This window comes from Aspergillus wentii (genome assembly GCF_001890725.1).
Source record: "Aspergillus wentii DTO 134E9 unplaced genomic scaffold ASPWEscaffold_8, whole genome shotgun sequence".
NCBI lineage: Eukaryota > Fungi > Ascomycota > Eurotiomycetes > Eurotiales > Aspergillaceae > Aspergillus > Aspergillus wentii.
In genome coordinates, this window is record NW_024467839.1 from 251378 (window position 1) to 266796 (window position 15419).

The following is a 15419-nucleotide window of genomic DNA, read 5'->3' on the forward strand; positions in this document are numbered from 1 at the left end:
AAGATACGTGGACGAATGGTAGTCAGGTACCTACGTATACATGTGTCGCAATCCCTAACCAATCCAATACAAAACTGGTACTTGATTGATGCTTAATGAGTCTTGATTTCAAGGCAAAATTAGGTTTCCTGCAAAGGATCAAAAGTGATTCAGTATGTCTATCATCAGCCACCCTTACTGTAACCATACCCCACCATTCTCCCTTGCGTAGATGCCATCCCAGCTGAACCCTTCTCCATACTAAAGTGGGCGATCAAGGCAACCATGCCCCACCGCCAAGGCTGTCGGGTGGAAACGGCCCAGTTCGTTAGGTCAATGCTTACTTGACTGGCTGAATGTTCACAAAGATCCACATCATTAGGGTTGTTCAGCTATGATGTCAGATGTACACTGCAGATCAGCTCAGCTGAAAACATTTCCGTAATCGCTATCAATTCAAGGTTAGACAAGTCCCACTTGCACGGAATCCATGGAACAGCAGGATATGCTTTCGAGCGAGTTAGATAAGGCTATTATCTACCAGAGAAAGATGACCCAGTTACAATCATTGCTGGGCATATCAAGTGCCTTAATATTCTTAAAATCTGTACTTACTGTTGACTACTAGGTTCAATTACCCAAATAAGTGTTAGTTTTGCTATGTGTTCATCTGGAGTGGTCAGGTGAATGGTGTCTTAATAAGTTGATGGATGCATTTCTTTGGCTAAAAAGCTTAGAGCTGTGCTGTTGTAAGACAATCATTCTGAAACATCTTTGCTGTGGGGGGTTAACTGCTTTTGGATAGGGTTTCCCTTGTACTTATTGTGTCACATGAATGGACATGGAGTTATGAAGTTAGTTGGGTGTTGAAAATTAAAATTACGTCTTTCAATTTAATTACAACTTGAAAATATTCACTTGTAGAGAGAACTAATCCTAATAACAACTAATTATAGGTAATTTTTTGCTTTATAAGAAAGCTAGCTATAGGGCTTTAGGGCAGACAACCTGTATTTATCATCTGACGTGAGCATATTATCGAACTCCGCCAATCCTCATTGCCAGGAATATTCACCTGGAACTATAAAAGATCCTCCTTCCCTTCAAGACGCTGTCATTATGGATCTTTTGGTTGATGTTCTTGACCCGCCTCTTTTTGATCCGTTCTACAGCAGGATCAAGGACTTGGTTACTGACTATGTCTGTCTTGTTGACAGCCCGGAGGGGATATGGGAGATATCAGACAGAGAGATTCCATATGCAGCAGCATTGAGGCACGGAATATGCGATATCATTGAATCTACCAGCTTCTGGGATCGACAAAGCATAGTTAGGCAGTATCTCAGTGCCATGGCCATCACAATGTGCGGCTATCAAACGAAATAGTTCCAGAGAATCCAGCTAACTTATATAGGGTATTGAGCACGCTGTTCTTCTTTATCTGTGGAAGCATCTGCTACTATCTTTATTTTGACCCAGCCTTCAAATCGCACCCGAAGTTTCTCAAGAATCAGGTGCGACAAGAAATACGGGAGTCTATGCTTTCAATCCTCTTTGTCAGTATCTTCACAGCCCCAATATTTGTGGCCCAGTTTCGAGGATACTCGAAATTATACGCCTCCCCCGAGGCAGGACCGGGAGATTGGTATGAGATTGTCCAGTTCCCACTCTTTGTGATCTTCTCCGATACGGGAATGTACTGGCTTCATCGCATGTTTCATCTACCCTTGCTTTTCAACACAATGCATAAAGGCCACCATCGCTATATCATCCCGACGCCATTTTCCGCCTACGCTTTCCATCCTGTCGAGGCGTACATAATGAGCCTGCCAGCCCACGCTTACTGCTTTGCCCTGCCAATGTCCAAGTTTGCGTACATTGTGACATTTGTTGTGACTAATATCTGGTCTTTTCTACTGCGTATGTATCATGGATTTAGGTGTTTGGCTTGTGCTTATAGATATGAGAAAATACAGATGACAACAGTGACGCTTTCCATACCGTTCATCACAAAAATGTCAAATTCAACTTTGGTCAGTTCTTGCACTCGTGGGACCGGTTGGGTGGGACCTATCAAGACCCAGTCCGATTTTTTTCGCCGCGGCGATCTGGTCAATCGATTAAGCAGCCAGAATAGCCCTATATGCTGGAGGAACTCATATACGGCACAATTGGAACAGTGACAAACTACTCTACCGTATCTTTTAAAAGTGATGATCAAATGCTAGATAGAAAGATCAAAAAAATATAGAAAAGCAGTCTTTTTAACCTTGTGGTGTGTGCTCAATGGTGGAGACAATGTAGTCACCCACATCCTGTCACACCGCCAGTTCCGTATATTTCAATACAAACATACATCCCAGAAATGTAAATAAAAAATACCATAGAATTTATTAATCGAAGATCACCAAGGGCAATTTCCACATTCCCACTGAGTCGACTACCTTTCGGATCTATAATATAAATGTATGTCCATTCTACTCGTAATCCACTTGCCATACAACACATTCAGTCATGAACCCGCCAGCGAAAATGTCTTCTCAACAGCCACGCAAAAAATCAACCGAGTATTTTGTTGAAACAGCTTCCTTTTTCCTGGTAACAGGTAGTCCCGTCCTCATCCTCTTCTACTGGATATGCTATGAGTTTTTCGAAACCTCACTCTCAGCAACGGTGGCCGCAGCCCAGTCAGAAGGAATTCTTCAATTTTTCAGCACCAGACTGCCATGTGTCGACATGCCCTCAATTCTGGCATATGCCATATGGACTTTGTTTCAAGCGGTGCTTTTCACATTTCTCCCTGGATCTCTGGAGTTAGGGCTCCCGACACCTTCTGGAAAGCGTCTTTCCTATAAGATCAATGGCCTTGCTGCTTGGGTTGTAACTTTGGGATCGATGGTTGTGGCACACTACACTGGATTGGTTCCAATGACGTTTATCGCGGACCACTGGGAAGGACTGGTCTGGACGGTGAATATCTACAGTCTGGTAGCACTGGTTATCTTTCATCTGAAGGCTTATTGCTGGCCGGATAGCCCCGAGGATGATACATCTACTGGTTCGTTCGACAGGATATCTCGCTGAAAAGCGCATAGTTTCTGGAATGAGGAGCTAAATCCAAACCAGGGTTCTTTTTCACCGACTTCCTGAATGGCATCGAATTCAATCCCCGCTTCGGTAAGCACTGGGACATCAAACACTTTCACAGCACTCGAGCTGGAGGTGTCATTATTTGGAACGTGGTGTAAGTCCTATTGAGATGCTGAATGCTCAAACAAAAACTATTGCAATCACGGATGGTTGACAGTAAAAAGGGACTTTGCTTTCGCTGCTGCCCAGTACTATAGCCTTGGCTATTTGACAAACTCCATGGTTTTGGCCGTTGTATTACGATTGTTGGTTGTTTTGGATTTCTTCGCCAACGAAAAATGGTACGTCCGAACTAAAACACCCTACGTTATTTGTTTTTTCAGACTGCTCACATGTTTGGGCTTGTCTGTACCAGGTTTATTGGAACTTTGGACATTGCATATGAACACTTCGGGTTCTATTATATCTATGGATATTCAGCATTTATGCCTGTGTTGTACACCCTTCAGGCACAATACCTTTATCGCCATCCTGAGTCGTTGTCGACGCTGAGCATCGTGTTAATCACTGTTGCTTGGGTGGCCGGCTGGGCATTGACGCTGTGGGCGAACTACCACAAAGACATCACTCGCGAATCCCAAGGCGAGTGTACGATTTGGGGCGAAAAGGCCAAGACCATTACATGCTCGTACCAAACTGCGGGTGGCAAGACCCATAAATCACAGATTCTGTACTCTGGTATGTATTATGGGTTTTTCCTGTTAGACGATGGCTGACAAGGCATAATAGGCTGGTGGGGAGTTGTTCGACATGCCAACTACCTGGGAAACATCATCTTCACGTATGCCTTGTGCGCGACATGTGGTTTCCAATCGGTCTATCCCTGGACAGAGGCTATCTTTGTCACTGGCGTCATGGTGCATCGCTGTTTGAGGGACGAGAAGAAATGTCTGAGCAAATACGGAGCGCAATGGGAAGAGTACTGCAAAAGGGTTCCTTGGAGACTAATCCCCGGCATCTTTTGATATAAGGATTCTTTGATCCAGGTCAAGATATTGGATGTGATCATCTCGTCAAGGAAAGAGGTTAACACTGCACCCATAACACAATATATTCGGCCCTAGGCACTGATGAGGGGAGGCAGGGAAGTAGCTGCATCCTTATTTATTACCCTTAGTATAGGCTCCAATGCTTAGTATTCAGATCAGTAAGCCAAAAAATCTATACTAGGATATCATGCCTGAAACCACTATATAGCAGCCGGCGTCCACATCTTCAAAAACTAAAAATAAATATATAAAATATGCAAAATCATACACCAGCCTTTGAAGGTACGTCGCTGCTGTTATATCTAGTAGATGCAAGCTTGTCTCTGACAAATAATTAGAGGGTGCCACAATCCCGCTTGCTGGCATGACCGCGGGCCTTGAGACTTCAGCTACCATTTGCCATGGGATCCGGTCAGCTTTTCCAATAATCTGTGTTTACAAAACACAGAACCCTATTGTATATTCCTTCATTTTTTCATCCTGGTTTTCTCCACATGAAGTCCCTATACTCTGTCAACTCAACCCGCTCTTGTCGGAAGAGCCCACGGACAGCATCCCAGCCCCTTTCAAGCCGCACGACATCCGAGTCACAGCAGACGCAAAGACATTCTCATGTCATTCATCCGCAGGATGTGCTGGTCTTTCCATCTTCTTGCTATTGATCGAAGGATCCCCTGGCATGACGCAGCGTCTAGGCGAGTGTTTGCTACTAGCGACAAAATGCGAAGCCACATAAATCCACTTATCATCCCAACTCGCAACTCTGCTCCAGACTTCGTACAGTTGGTTCGGCTTGATTTCTCGGTGAAAAGTGCAGGACGAGCAAGCACCTCTCGAAGTTTTCGGTGGCCTCGACCTTTTCTGCCAGGGCATTCTACAGGCCAAGATGAGCGAGAGAGCACAACTTCTCGACTTTGAATTTGTTGAGTATTGTGTCAGACGCATGATACTGCTAAGCTCCGGGAAATCAGCCCTTCGCATGCAGGCCTCTGTTTGTACTCCGCGTTGCATGTAGCTTTGAGCTGTGTTCCTGTATTATATTCTCACGAATGGAGAATAATATCAGCAACAGCTTCTCCAAGAGCGTACATCGGCGCTTGGTAGTGACCAGCGATAGGTACCGGCAATACACTCGCATCGCAAACACGTAGATTCTCAACCCCCAGCACTTGACATTGACTGTCAACAACCTGGCCCATGGACACAGTCCCGGCATTCTGATAGAAGCCCCTTCCGAGATATTTAATCCGCTCGTCGAGCTCTTCATTAGTACAGGTACTATTCAATGGCTTTTGCCCTGGCGGTGGTACTTCTCCCATCACAACTTCCTGGGCAGCGTCTGTCTCCATGATGCGGTATGCTAATCGCATCGTGGCATGAAGAGCAGCACGATCTGTGGCCATTTCAAGATAGTTTGGATCAATGATCGGGTTTGAGGTTGGATCTGTATTTGCAAGGGTGACTCTTCCTCGACTTGTGGGTAAGAGCAAAACACAACCAGTCGTCATATGCTCTCCGTCTGGAGTAATTATGGACTGAGAACCTCCTCCATTAATAGGAGTGTAGTAGATTATTACCTCGCCGTTGCAACGACCCTCTTGAACAGATGGATCATTTGAGTCAATGTTATCAGCTTTGGCAGCAGCGATGAGTTCATTATGAGGAGTGGGCATAGTTATAACCCAGTCTATCGCATTCCCGCGGAGATATTCTGGCTTGTTGAATTGAGGTGATCCAACTGCTAAGCCCTTCTCTGGATTCTTGACTTTCCAGGTCATTGTCACTGCGGGATGGTCATGATAATTATAACCAACTGGCAGATCAGCTATACACTGTATGCCATGTTCTTCTAAATGTGCCTTTGGTCCGATGCCAGACAGCATGAGAAGTTGAGGTGATTTCAACGCTCCACAACTAACAATAACTTCCTTTCTGGCCGTGTATCGGGATCCATCAGTCAGCGTAACGCCAGTCGCTATTCTGGACTCGTCTATGTCAATAGAAGCAACGATACTATTCGTAAGTACCGCTACCTGGGACAAATCGTATGCTTTGCCTGCTGGCTGACGTTGCGCGTTCTTCCAGCTTTCTGTTAAGTAGCTGAACCCCAGAGGATTCCCACTATTAGCATCGGGATTGAACTCAATGCCAACAGCTTCTAAAGCGTTACGTATCGGCTCCCTGAGCGGATAATCGCGTTTCCCTGCCGTCGTGGAAATCGGGCCTGAGAATCCATGGATCTCCGGACTAGCAGCAGCATCGTAATGCGTTTCTGTCGCTTTTAAATATCTCAACATATTCTGGTAGTTCCACCGATCATCGCCCACAGCCTTGGCCCAGGCATCATAATCAACTGAATGTCCTCTAGTCCACATCCCATAATTGACGGCAGTCGAGCCAGATAGCAACCTTCCGCCGTGGGTGGTGACTGGTCGATCTCCGAATGCCGCTTGTTTTGTCGTCGTGAAATTATAATTCAGCTGGCTTTCGCGAAGATGAGCCGCACCAACTGGGCTCATAACCAGATTGTTGTAGTCTTCGGGGCCTGCTTCAATGATGAGGACACTGTGGCCAGTGTGAGAGAGGCGCGAAGCTAGGACGCAGCCGACTGTGCCTCCACCACAGATGATAAAGTCATATGTTGACATTTCGCTGGTTTATGTATTGAAGGGGGATTTTCTGTATAAAGAGTGGCAATACCGTGGATATAGCACTATTTAGTCTGGTTCAGCAGTTCGAGTTGTCCGCAAAGTCCGACATAATCCAGAGTGCGCGATAACCCACAAAAACGAAACGATGGAAAAGAGAAAAAAAAATCAAAAACATACAACAGCAGGGATTCGCTGGTGGTCACCCACCCAACTACTAACCTGCCGGCGTGTGGCTTAAGTACGGCTGAGCGGACGGGAAGCCCTGTTCTCCACACCCTGTGGTCGTATGTGCTAGAAAGAGCATGTTAATAAAATATATTGGAAAAATAAATCTAGGGGTTAGTTTAGGGATTAACACCAGATCACTTCTAGTAAGAGTATAAAACACAATTAGCATCAGAGTTGTCAGAGTTGTTCTATCAGGGTTATCCTTACTAGAGTCAGACGAGTCCAGATATTATTCCTGTCTTTTATCCACATGTTCTATAATCTAGACTTTTAGCATCAAGTCTCTCTGTTGTCTGGAATATATGACAGTAGAAGCTCTTTTAGAAAGAGCAATAACACAGGACAAGCTTTTCTGCCGATGCTTATTTGCCGGTTGGAAGCTCCTATTCACACAAGGCTGTGCTGACCACAAAATGTTACATAACAGTGGAAAGGATCAACATCTTGGTTGCATTTTCCTATCAACTGAATGGCTCAAGTGAAGCCAGCCCTGTTTCTTTTTGGCCCCTGCTGATCCTTGCATAGGTCTAATAAACACAGCCTTGTTCTCTGGTTTTCACATTATTCCCTTTTACCCCGCATTTTCCCTCTTCATCGTTCAATTATACAAGATACAAAGCAGAAAGGTCTACCATGGCTTTATACCAACCTTTACAATTCGATAATTCACTGAATCCCCACAATCCCAAGTCGAATTTGTAGCGAAACGCCAACACACGACGAAGCGACGGCATATCTCCGTCAGACACAGACTATGGATCCAGTACTACCCTGAACAACCAATCTTCCCCATTATCACAGATCAAAACCGAGACACATAAACGCTATGACTGGGAAGGCTCCTGGATGTGGGAGGTTGGAGGGGCTACTCTCAGTGCTATCGGCCTTAGCCTGTTGATAGGCTTGCTGGGCTATGTGGATGGAATGACTTACGCTAAATGGCAGTATTCCATCTCGCCAAATGCTGTTATATCAGTACTTTCTGCATTTACAAAAGCTGTAATGCTTGTCCCCATATCATCGTGCCTGGGCCAGTTGAAATGGAACCAGACTCAGCAGCAACCACTGCATAATTTCCAGGTTCTGGATGATGCAAGCCGTGGTCCCTGGGGCTCATTATCAGTGTTCTGGAAGATTAGGTCGCCATTAGCGATTATGGGGGCGACATTGACTATCCTATCCGTTGCTCTGGATCTTTTGCTCAGCAGATTTTTTCCTTTTCATCCAGGGATGTGATCGCTCATAATGAGACAGCGTACGTCCAAAAGATAGAGGGCTATGACTCCTCCTGGGAACATCGACAATACTCCGTTGGGGCATATAGTGTATTGAATCCTACCATGCAGACAGCAATGCTGACTGGCCTGGTCGGAATCAACAAGCCTCTTGAGCCAATATGCCCTACTTCCAACTGTGATTATCCTGATTTGTCTACACTGGGAATATGTTCGCTCTGTGACGATGTGACAGAAAAAGCAACCCAAACCTGTTTGCCCATCAGTTCCAACTCCACATTGAGAGTTAGCTCTATTTTGGGGGATCTTGGTGGAGATGACCGTCACTTTGCATCAGCTCATGCCAGTTGTTCTTACTCATCTCCAAGTGGGCTCATCCTTGACGCGCCGCTCTTTGATACCGTAACTTATGGAAAAGAACTGCTGCAGATGGTTCCTCAATCCTTCACCTCTATCGCCAGGTCTAATAATCATACAATCAGTTCAGTTTTCATGGCCACGTACGACAGCCCACTTCTTTACACCCCTGAGAACCTTACTGCCCCTGAGAAAAGGCCCAAGATGACCGAATGTTCACTATATCCATGTGAAAGGCTATATACACAGAACCATGTCTCGACTAAGAGCCGTGCTCTCCAAGTTTCAAAGAGCCAGGCAATGGTCAATGCCTCTATATCCAATAACTGGATTCACCTTATTCCCAAAAATAGAGTGACCTTTCTGCCCAATTCAAACTATTCCATCCATTGGAAAACTTGGGATCTTCTGAGAAAAGCTACTAGCATCTTCAACACCACGCTCGATCAACAACCCTTAGAGAAGGAGCCCGGTATACGGTTAGGCCCTATTATGTATAATAGCGACAATATCACCGAGTCGTTTGCCCAGATGGCCACTAGCATGACTGATAATATGCGTTCCGGTAAGGGGACCATCCATGTCCCCGGGCGAGCATTTCTAACTGAGACGTATATCCACGTTCGCTGGCTATGGATTATGCTTCCAGTAACATTAATTGTCTTGTCAATTCTGCATCTAACAGTCATGGCGGTCATGAGTCGCGGTCAACCTGTGCTGTGGAAATCGTCTATCCTACCAGTCATCATGGGCCGCTTGGAGACGACGCCTGAGCATGAGATTGCTCATCTACGTCATATGGGTGAAGTGCAATCTATTTCAAAGAATATTAAGACGGTGGTGAGACAAGAGGATCGCCTTGTGTTTTCAGAGGAAGATTAAAAGTTTTGTTTTAGTGGATTATATACTTCTATATCATTCTATGCTACGGTAATTAATACAAAAGCATATTTTAGAACACAAAAAGTTTATCTGTGCTGCCTTTTTTTTTTTTTTTCGGCATAATGTAGGTGGCACGGTAACATATATATATATATAGAAAAGAAGACTCTGCCCCATCTTTTTGATGGGATGCTAGTAGAACAGAAAAGTACTATCTGATATAACGATATAATCTTGTCCTTTATGTATTTAACCTGAAAAAGAAACCATCAATATCAACAACTTTAAAGTAGATTGTCGCCATACAGAGGATCGTTGCAACTCAGCAAACAAGAACACAGTAGCAGTGACTCATGATTCAAAAAATGCTGCCTGCTTTCAACAAGAAAAAGGTGCCGTGGTCTAGTGGTATGACGTCACGTTGTGGCCGTGCCAGCCCCGGTTCGATTCCGGGCGGCGCCAGTTTGTTATATTTTTTCTTTTTTCTTTTTGCGGTCAGTAGTGACTGGGTTCTTTTAAAATGGATCCTGCTGGAAAACCATTATTTTTATTAATATATCATGATAGACAAGAGAATTAGGTCTCATCACACAGTATTGGGGTGATCTCTACTATGGATAGATCTAGTCTTCCCCGCTATGCAGAGCAGTCACACGAACAACCAATCAGCCCTAAACAAAGTACCTTGGATCCTATGTGATGCAAATGCTCAGCCTTGCTGACGATAAATCGCTGATAAATAGCGCATCCCAGTCAAGTGAGGGGTTCGGGAATATTTGCTTTACTGTCCCTGGATAAATTGCCATGGCGAAAAATAGTCTTCCTGGTCTATGTTCGGATTGTATGACACGATGCGCCCGGCTTACGTTTCTTTTTCAAAAAGTTGATGATGACGATGATGATGGTTCAGAAGCTGTTTATGGGCTTTTGCGGAGGGTTAAGTATGTATGTATCCACTGGTGAAGGGGTTTGGTAATAGCTCATTCTATAGGAGACTTTCGAATGCGCTCTCTGCTCTGTCGATAATTATTTCGCAGCATGGAAGTTCGGATTATCTCGACTCTCTCTACGATGAGACCAAGTCAGTATTGCAATACTGCAGGAAAGCTTGCAGTGTTCTAGAAGAGGAAGTTCTGGAAGACTCTGTCCCTGATATGCACTCGCTCATTTCTGGAGAGCGCGTCCGTATCTGCATCAAGTCTAGGGATGCAAAGGTCCTAGATCTACTCATGGAGGTTTACGAAAATGTCATTACTCTACTTGCAGTGGTAATTCTTGGGTGAGTTTATATGCAGCCGCTGAGTATAAGTATTGACATCAACAGATCCTCTGGGCGAACATCAAGCTCATTTAAAAAGACATATCGCAAGCACTCACAATCCGCTCGACGAGGCATGAAAAAGTTTCAATCATCTCTACAGAAGCATTTTGACACCCATCACCGCGACGATACTCTTGTCGATCGCATCTTCGACGAAGACAACGACAGCCATGTGATATCTGGGCTGAATCTCCTCCTTGAAGAGATGGAGGATACTTTCCAAAGTCGTGACGACGCATCGATAAGAAGTAGAAGATCAACGCGAAGGTCTGTCAGATACTCCAAGCTGAGTTCTTCGAGCGAAAGCAGCGACGACAGCGACGACTACATCCCGAAGAGGCAAAAAGAGCGTACGAGAAAATCCAGCGAGAAACAAGTGGAGTCCGAAGGACTTCAATCTCAAATACTCAAACTTGCCGAGGAGAAGGCACTGGCCGCATACGCGAGTGGAAACTATACAGAAGCAGAGCCGAATCTGAGACGATGCATCGAAGACAACTCCCCGCGGAAACAAAAAACGGGACTTTCCAAGACGATAGAAGAATGGAGATATATGCTAGCTTGGATATTATGGCAACGGAAAGAAGGAGATGAAGCGATTGATCTTCTGACTCCGGTTGCATCCTCCCGCAGTGCGCCTGACATGACACGGATGGACGCGAGACACTTAATGGCCATCATATTGTTTGATCGCAAAGAGTTCCAGCAAGCAGAGATGTATTGCATGGAAGCGATCGATATGAAGAAGAATAAATTAGGAAAGTCGCATCAATCGTTCCGCGATTCCACCTCGCTGTTGTCTTCGATATACCGAGCACAGAATAAGACGAACGACACTGAACTGCTCAAGGCATGGGCATCCACGCAAGAGGAGAACGATTTCCGAGCCCTTGTCGATACAGCCAAAGGATACTATGACAAACAACAACTGACCAAGGCCGAGGAAGTTGTTTTACAGTGGGTCGATACTCAAGTCGGTGATCAAGACTTGAATAGGACAGTTTGGTACGAGGGAAAGCACCGCGGAATATGGGGCCCCAACGATATGAAGTGGAGAGACGCATTCAGAAAGTCATTGCAGCAGTCCTTTGCCTGTGCATTCCTTGGTTATACAAAGGGCTGCTCAATGCTCCATATCCTAGCAGCTCTGGACCAGCCATTCCTTCTCGAGATTCTGCTAGATCAGTATGCAGCAATAAATGCAGAGACCGAAAAGACTCACTTCACCCCACTGGGTATCGCGATTTCCGGGCATTCCTCACAGGCTGTCGAGTATTTGGTGAAGCGAGGGGCAGACGTGCACACCAAATATTTCACCGACAGATCTATATTAGAAATCTCAGCAAACAGTTCAGAACTCGACTTGATTCTCTCGCAGCCTGGCTGGGACTTGGATGCCAATTTGCGCATGATTGCTGAAACCCCGCGTATGCTATCGGTTAGATCCATTGTCGAAGCGCTGATAAGCAAAGGAGCAGACATTGAAACGAAATATGGAGACGGTCAAACCACTCCTCTTCTGAAGGCGTGCCAGACTAGGTCGGAATATGATGCCAAGGAGATTATTACTCCTCTTCTCGAAGCAGGAGCTAATCCAAATGTATCCGTCAGGGGGTATATTGGGAAAAACACGTCTATTGATATGACGCCCTTGGTTTATGCTGCGAAGAATAACTTTACCGGGTGTGTTGAGTTGTTGTTGCAGTATGGGTCTGAGCTGCCCGGCTATCTGATCCGGAAACCGCACAAAGTGAACAATAATGACGCTGTCCAGTTGGTTATGGAAGCCCATAGGAAGCGAGTCAATGGTGCTTAGTTTGGCTGGGTATGCTGATGGAAAACTGGATAACATGAGGCCCTATTTTGCTTTTTTATTTGACTGATTATCGCTTCATTACGACCTTTTATAATTCATCAGTATTGGATTATCCTTTAAATATACACTACGTAGAGGATGTAAAATTACCTTTTACTCGGAGTTAGGTGCAAGCTCCACCCCTCTAGCAGACTCGACCCAATCATACCAGTTTACGTTGCCATCAAGATCCATATTGATGTCACTTGGAGTTGCAGTCACATTTCCGAAAGGATCAAGGGCCGGGTAAGCCTCAGCGCACAGCAAATGGTCAATGGAAGTGGCGTTTCCCTGGAACGTGGGGAAGAATGGACTATTATCCGGTTCAAGAGCTTGTCCAAGGTCTGTGCTTGAAGAATTCCCATCCGATGGAGGTCTAGCAGCGCCTTCATTATGTTCAAGGATGGAACTTTTGCTTGGCTGGGTTGCATAAGTAGAAGGCCCAGGTGGATTGGTAACATCGGGTGCATTCGAAATCGTTACCAGGTGACTCCATCTGCGGAGATAGATACCAGCAGTATCGGGCCCCTCTGGAAACAGTCCTGAGCTTGAGGGTAGAGGTATCTTCTCATCCTCTATTCTGAGCTGTTCGGCAATTTCCATGTCACTACTGAGTCGCTCAAGCTCGGTCCGACGATGCTTCTTTGCCTTGGCCATCAGCCTTCGCAGGGGAAACCAGATCTGCGGGTTCTTGTTGGTGTGAAGAAATCGGTTCGGGATCAACCAGATGCTATGGAGGGCTATCCAGGCCCTCTCGACGATAGGCGACCATGGACGCCGAGAAATTTCAATCAGAATGTAGACAACTGCATGCCAGTGGGTGTAAGTCTGAAACAACCAGCGCCACTGACGACAGGACTCCTCTGCGTTCAGGGCATGGTTGTACTCGGCTACCTCGATGGCCGACACTAGAAGCTTGGTCCGGAGATCGGCTGAAAAGTGTTCGCTTGGAGAGGAAAAGAGAACGGGAAGATAGATGAGAAGGTTCATTTTGGACATCACAAGCTGGGAAACTGTCGCGAGGACCCAGTATGTGATGTTTTCCGGGTCATTAGAATATTGAAGAAAGCTCTGCTGGAGACGCTGGTCGATCTCGACCAGCAGACGGCTTTGGTCTTCTGGACTTGGGGTCTTGACCTGGAAACTGTGAGCCGTAGTCATCTGCCTCGCAGCATCGCACATGGCAATTGACACGCGCGCAAACGACATGTCCGTTAAGCCCTCACGTTCTCGAGGCATCTCTTTTGAGTCTGACCCGATATCGCCGTCGTTGATATTCAGGGGAATTTTTGTATCGAAGCTACCGAGTGGGATGGTGCACTCCGTTCCCTGGTCTTCTGATGCTCTCCCATCTAGCATGCACAAAACCCACCAGACCCTCCGTCGCATTTCAATCTCATATGGGGTTAGATGGTCGAAATGAGCACTATCGTGATGTAGTCCAATAGACTGACCCATGCGGATGGCTAATCCAGTCATCATCCATACGAACTGTGGACTATCGTGCCGGCGAGCGAGGAGGAGAAAGATGGAGAATGCTTGTACCAGTACTAGATCTGGTTTGGCGAGGAAATCGGCCCTTGCCAGAGCATGCTCTAGACCGAGACGATATCTGAGATTGAGCTCTGTTTTGGCGGAACCAAAGTCGGCGATGACCTGACAATCGTAAGTACTGCTTTTGAAATACTTAGCTGTTGGAATGCAGCTTACATCGTCTTCCTCCATGGATGTTATGGCCGCGTAGTAGATGGAGAATAGTAAAGCGTCGTTGGCTGGGCTAAGACTCATGTCTCTGCCACGCATACCACGGACCATCTTCTTCACGGTGGGAAGATGAACCACCTGGGTGATGATGTTGACGTTCTCCGCAAACACGTCCAGAAGGTAGGATATCTGGGATGGTAATGGACGAAGTGCTTTAAGGTCAACAGTCGAAGAACTCAAGTTGTGTCCAAATAAGAAGGCATGGCGCTCTGAAGGCGTTCGGTTCAGTTCCTGAGTAGATGGCGTCTTTCCAAGCGATGTCTCATCCGATGTATCTAAATCCTCCGGCGAAGCACCATCGGTATCCGTCTTCAATCCATCTAGCTAGAGTTGACAAAGTTAGTATTCATCCATCCCACAATCAGAGACGGCATACTTCATCATTAACCCGAGACCAGAAGCCGCTGCTAACATAGCGACTTCGACTGGGATCTTCAGGAACCAGCCGCCCAAACTGGTTCTGTCCATGGCGTGCACTCGACGATGCTCCTTCCTGGTGCGTGGAGCTCCCAGGCGAGGTGAGTGACGACCTAGCAGAATGACCTCCTCTGTTGGCCTGTTCGAGCTGTCCATTAAGCTCCTTGACGAGATTCTCAAGATCTCGAACTCTTTCCATGACGTCCTGCGATGCCTGCGGATTCGACACCGCAGTGTTGCCGAGCCGATCGAGACGGCGTGCCCATCGTGGCGAGCGATCTTTTGCCGGAAAGACACACGCGATATTTGCCCGACGACAATTTGAACATGGCGATAATTTATCACAGCGCACCTTTCGACTGCGACATATGACGCAGCTGCGCGGTTTGGTGGTGTGGTTGGCTGTTGGTGTTTCCTTGGGGGCGCGAGATCTCGCGTGTTTCTCGGGGCCTGAGGCCGAAGTCAGGGCCGAGACTGGCTGCGACATGTTGCAAATCAGATCGCTGGATCTTCTGATCACTTTCTGGATGCTTGGATTGCTTATTTCGTCCCTCGCCAACAAGCCAGGTGATCGCGACCGTTGTCAGATTC

At 46.3% G+C, this 15419-nt stretch overlaps 7 protein-coding genes and 1 non-coding gene across 8 annotated transcripts; 6 read left to right on the top strand and 2 right to left on the bottom strand.

Moving 5' to 3' along the window:
- Positions 1-1098: 1098 nt before the first annotated feature.
- Positions 1099-2236, top strand: ASPWEDRAFT_62248 (sterol desaturase family protein; the record flags this gene model as incomplete). Its single annotated transcript, XM_040838628.1, has 3 exons — positions 1099-1343; positions 1394-1899; positions 1956-2236. 3 exons carry the CDS (start codon positions 1099-1101, stop codon positions 2114-2116), a joined length of 912 nt encoding a protein of 303 aa, XP_040684523.1. The 3' UTR covers positions 2117-2236.
- A 264-nt stretch (positions 2237-2500) lies between these two features.
- ASPWEDRAFT_44824 (uncharacterized protein) lies at positions 2501-4383 on the top strand. The gene is made up of 5 exons (XM_040836363.1): positions 2501-3037; positions 3106-3223; positions 3294-3410; positions 3485-3807; positions 3859-4383. Exons 1-5 carry the CDS (start codon positions 2512-2514, stop codon positions 4092-4094), a joined length of 1320 nt encoding a protein of 439 aa, XP_040684524.1. The 5' UTR covers positions 2501-2511; the 3' UTR covers positions 4095-4383.
- Positions 4384-5161: 778 nt separating this feature from the next.
- On the bottom strand, positions 5162-6766 carry ASPWEDRAFT_31554 (GMC family oxidoreductase; the record flags this gene model as incomplete). Its single annotated transcript, XM_040833560.1, has 1 exon — positions 5162-6766. The coding sequence occupies one exon, from the start codon at positions 6764-6766 to the stop codon at positions 5162-5164; it is 1605 nt and encodes a 534-aa protein (XP_040684525.1).
- Positions 6767-7683: 917 nt separating this feature from the next.
- ASPWEDRAFT_672917 (DUF3176 domain-containing protein) lies at positions 7684-8391 on the top strand. Its single transcript, XM_040838900.1, has one exon. The coding sequence runs from the start codon at positions 7844-7846 to the stop codon at positions 8231-8233; it is 390 nt and encodes a 129-aa protein (XP_040684526.1). The 5' UTR covers positions 7684-7843; the 3' UTR covers positions 8234-8391.
- Positions 8338-9471, top strand: ASPWEDRAFT_71908 (uncharacterized protein; the record flags this gene model as incomplete). The annotated part of the gene is made up of 1 exon (XM_040839211.1): positions 8338-9471. The coding sequence occupies one exon, from the start codon at positions 8338-8340 to the stop codon at positions 9469-9471; it is 1134 nt and encodes a 377-aa protein (XP_040684527.1).
- Positions 9472-9862: 391 nt separating this feature from the next.
- On the top strand, positions 9863-9933 carry ASPWEDRAFT_t175. Its single transcript has one exon. It is a non-coding gene; the product is annotated as a tRNA-His (tRNA).
- A 342-nt stretch (positions 9934-10275) lies between these two features.
- On the top strand, positions 10276-12608 carry ASPWEDRAFT_175955 (uncharacterized protein; the record flags this gene model as incomplete). The annotated part of the gene is made up of 3 exons (XM_040831438.1): positions 10276-10412; positions 10463-10750; positions 10796-12608. 3 exons carry the CDS (start codon positions 10276-10278, stop codon positions 12606-12608), a joined length of 2238 nt encoding a protein of 745 aa, XP_040684528.1.
- A 153-nt stretch (positions 12609-12761) lies between these two features.
- On the bottom strand, positions 12762-15315 carry ASPWEDRAFT_118467 (uncharacterized protein; the record flags this gene model as incomplete). The annotated part of the gene is made up of 3 exons (XM_040828826.1): positions 12762-14303; positions 14358-14735; positions 14788-15315. 3 exons carry the CDS (start codon positions 15313-15315, stop codon positions 12762-12764), a joined length of 2448 nt encoding a protein of 815 aa, XP_040684529.1.
- Between the last annotated feature and the right edge of the window lie 104 nt (positions 15316-15419).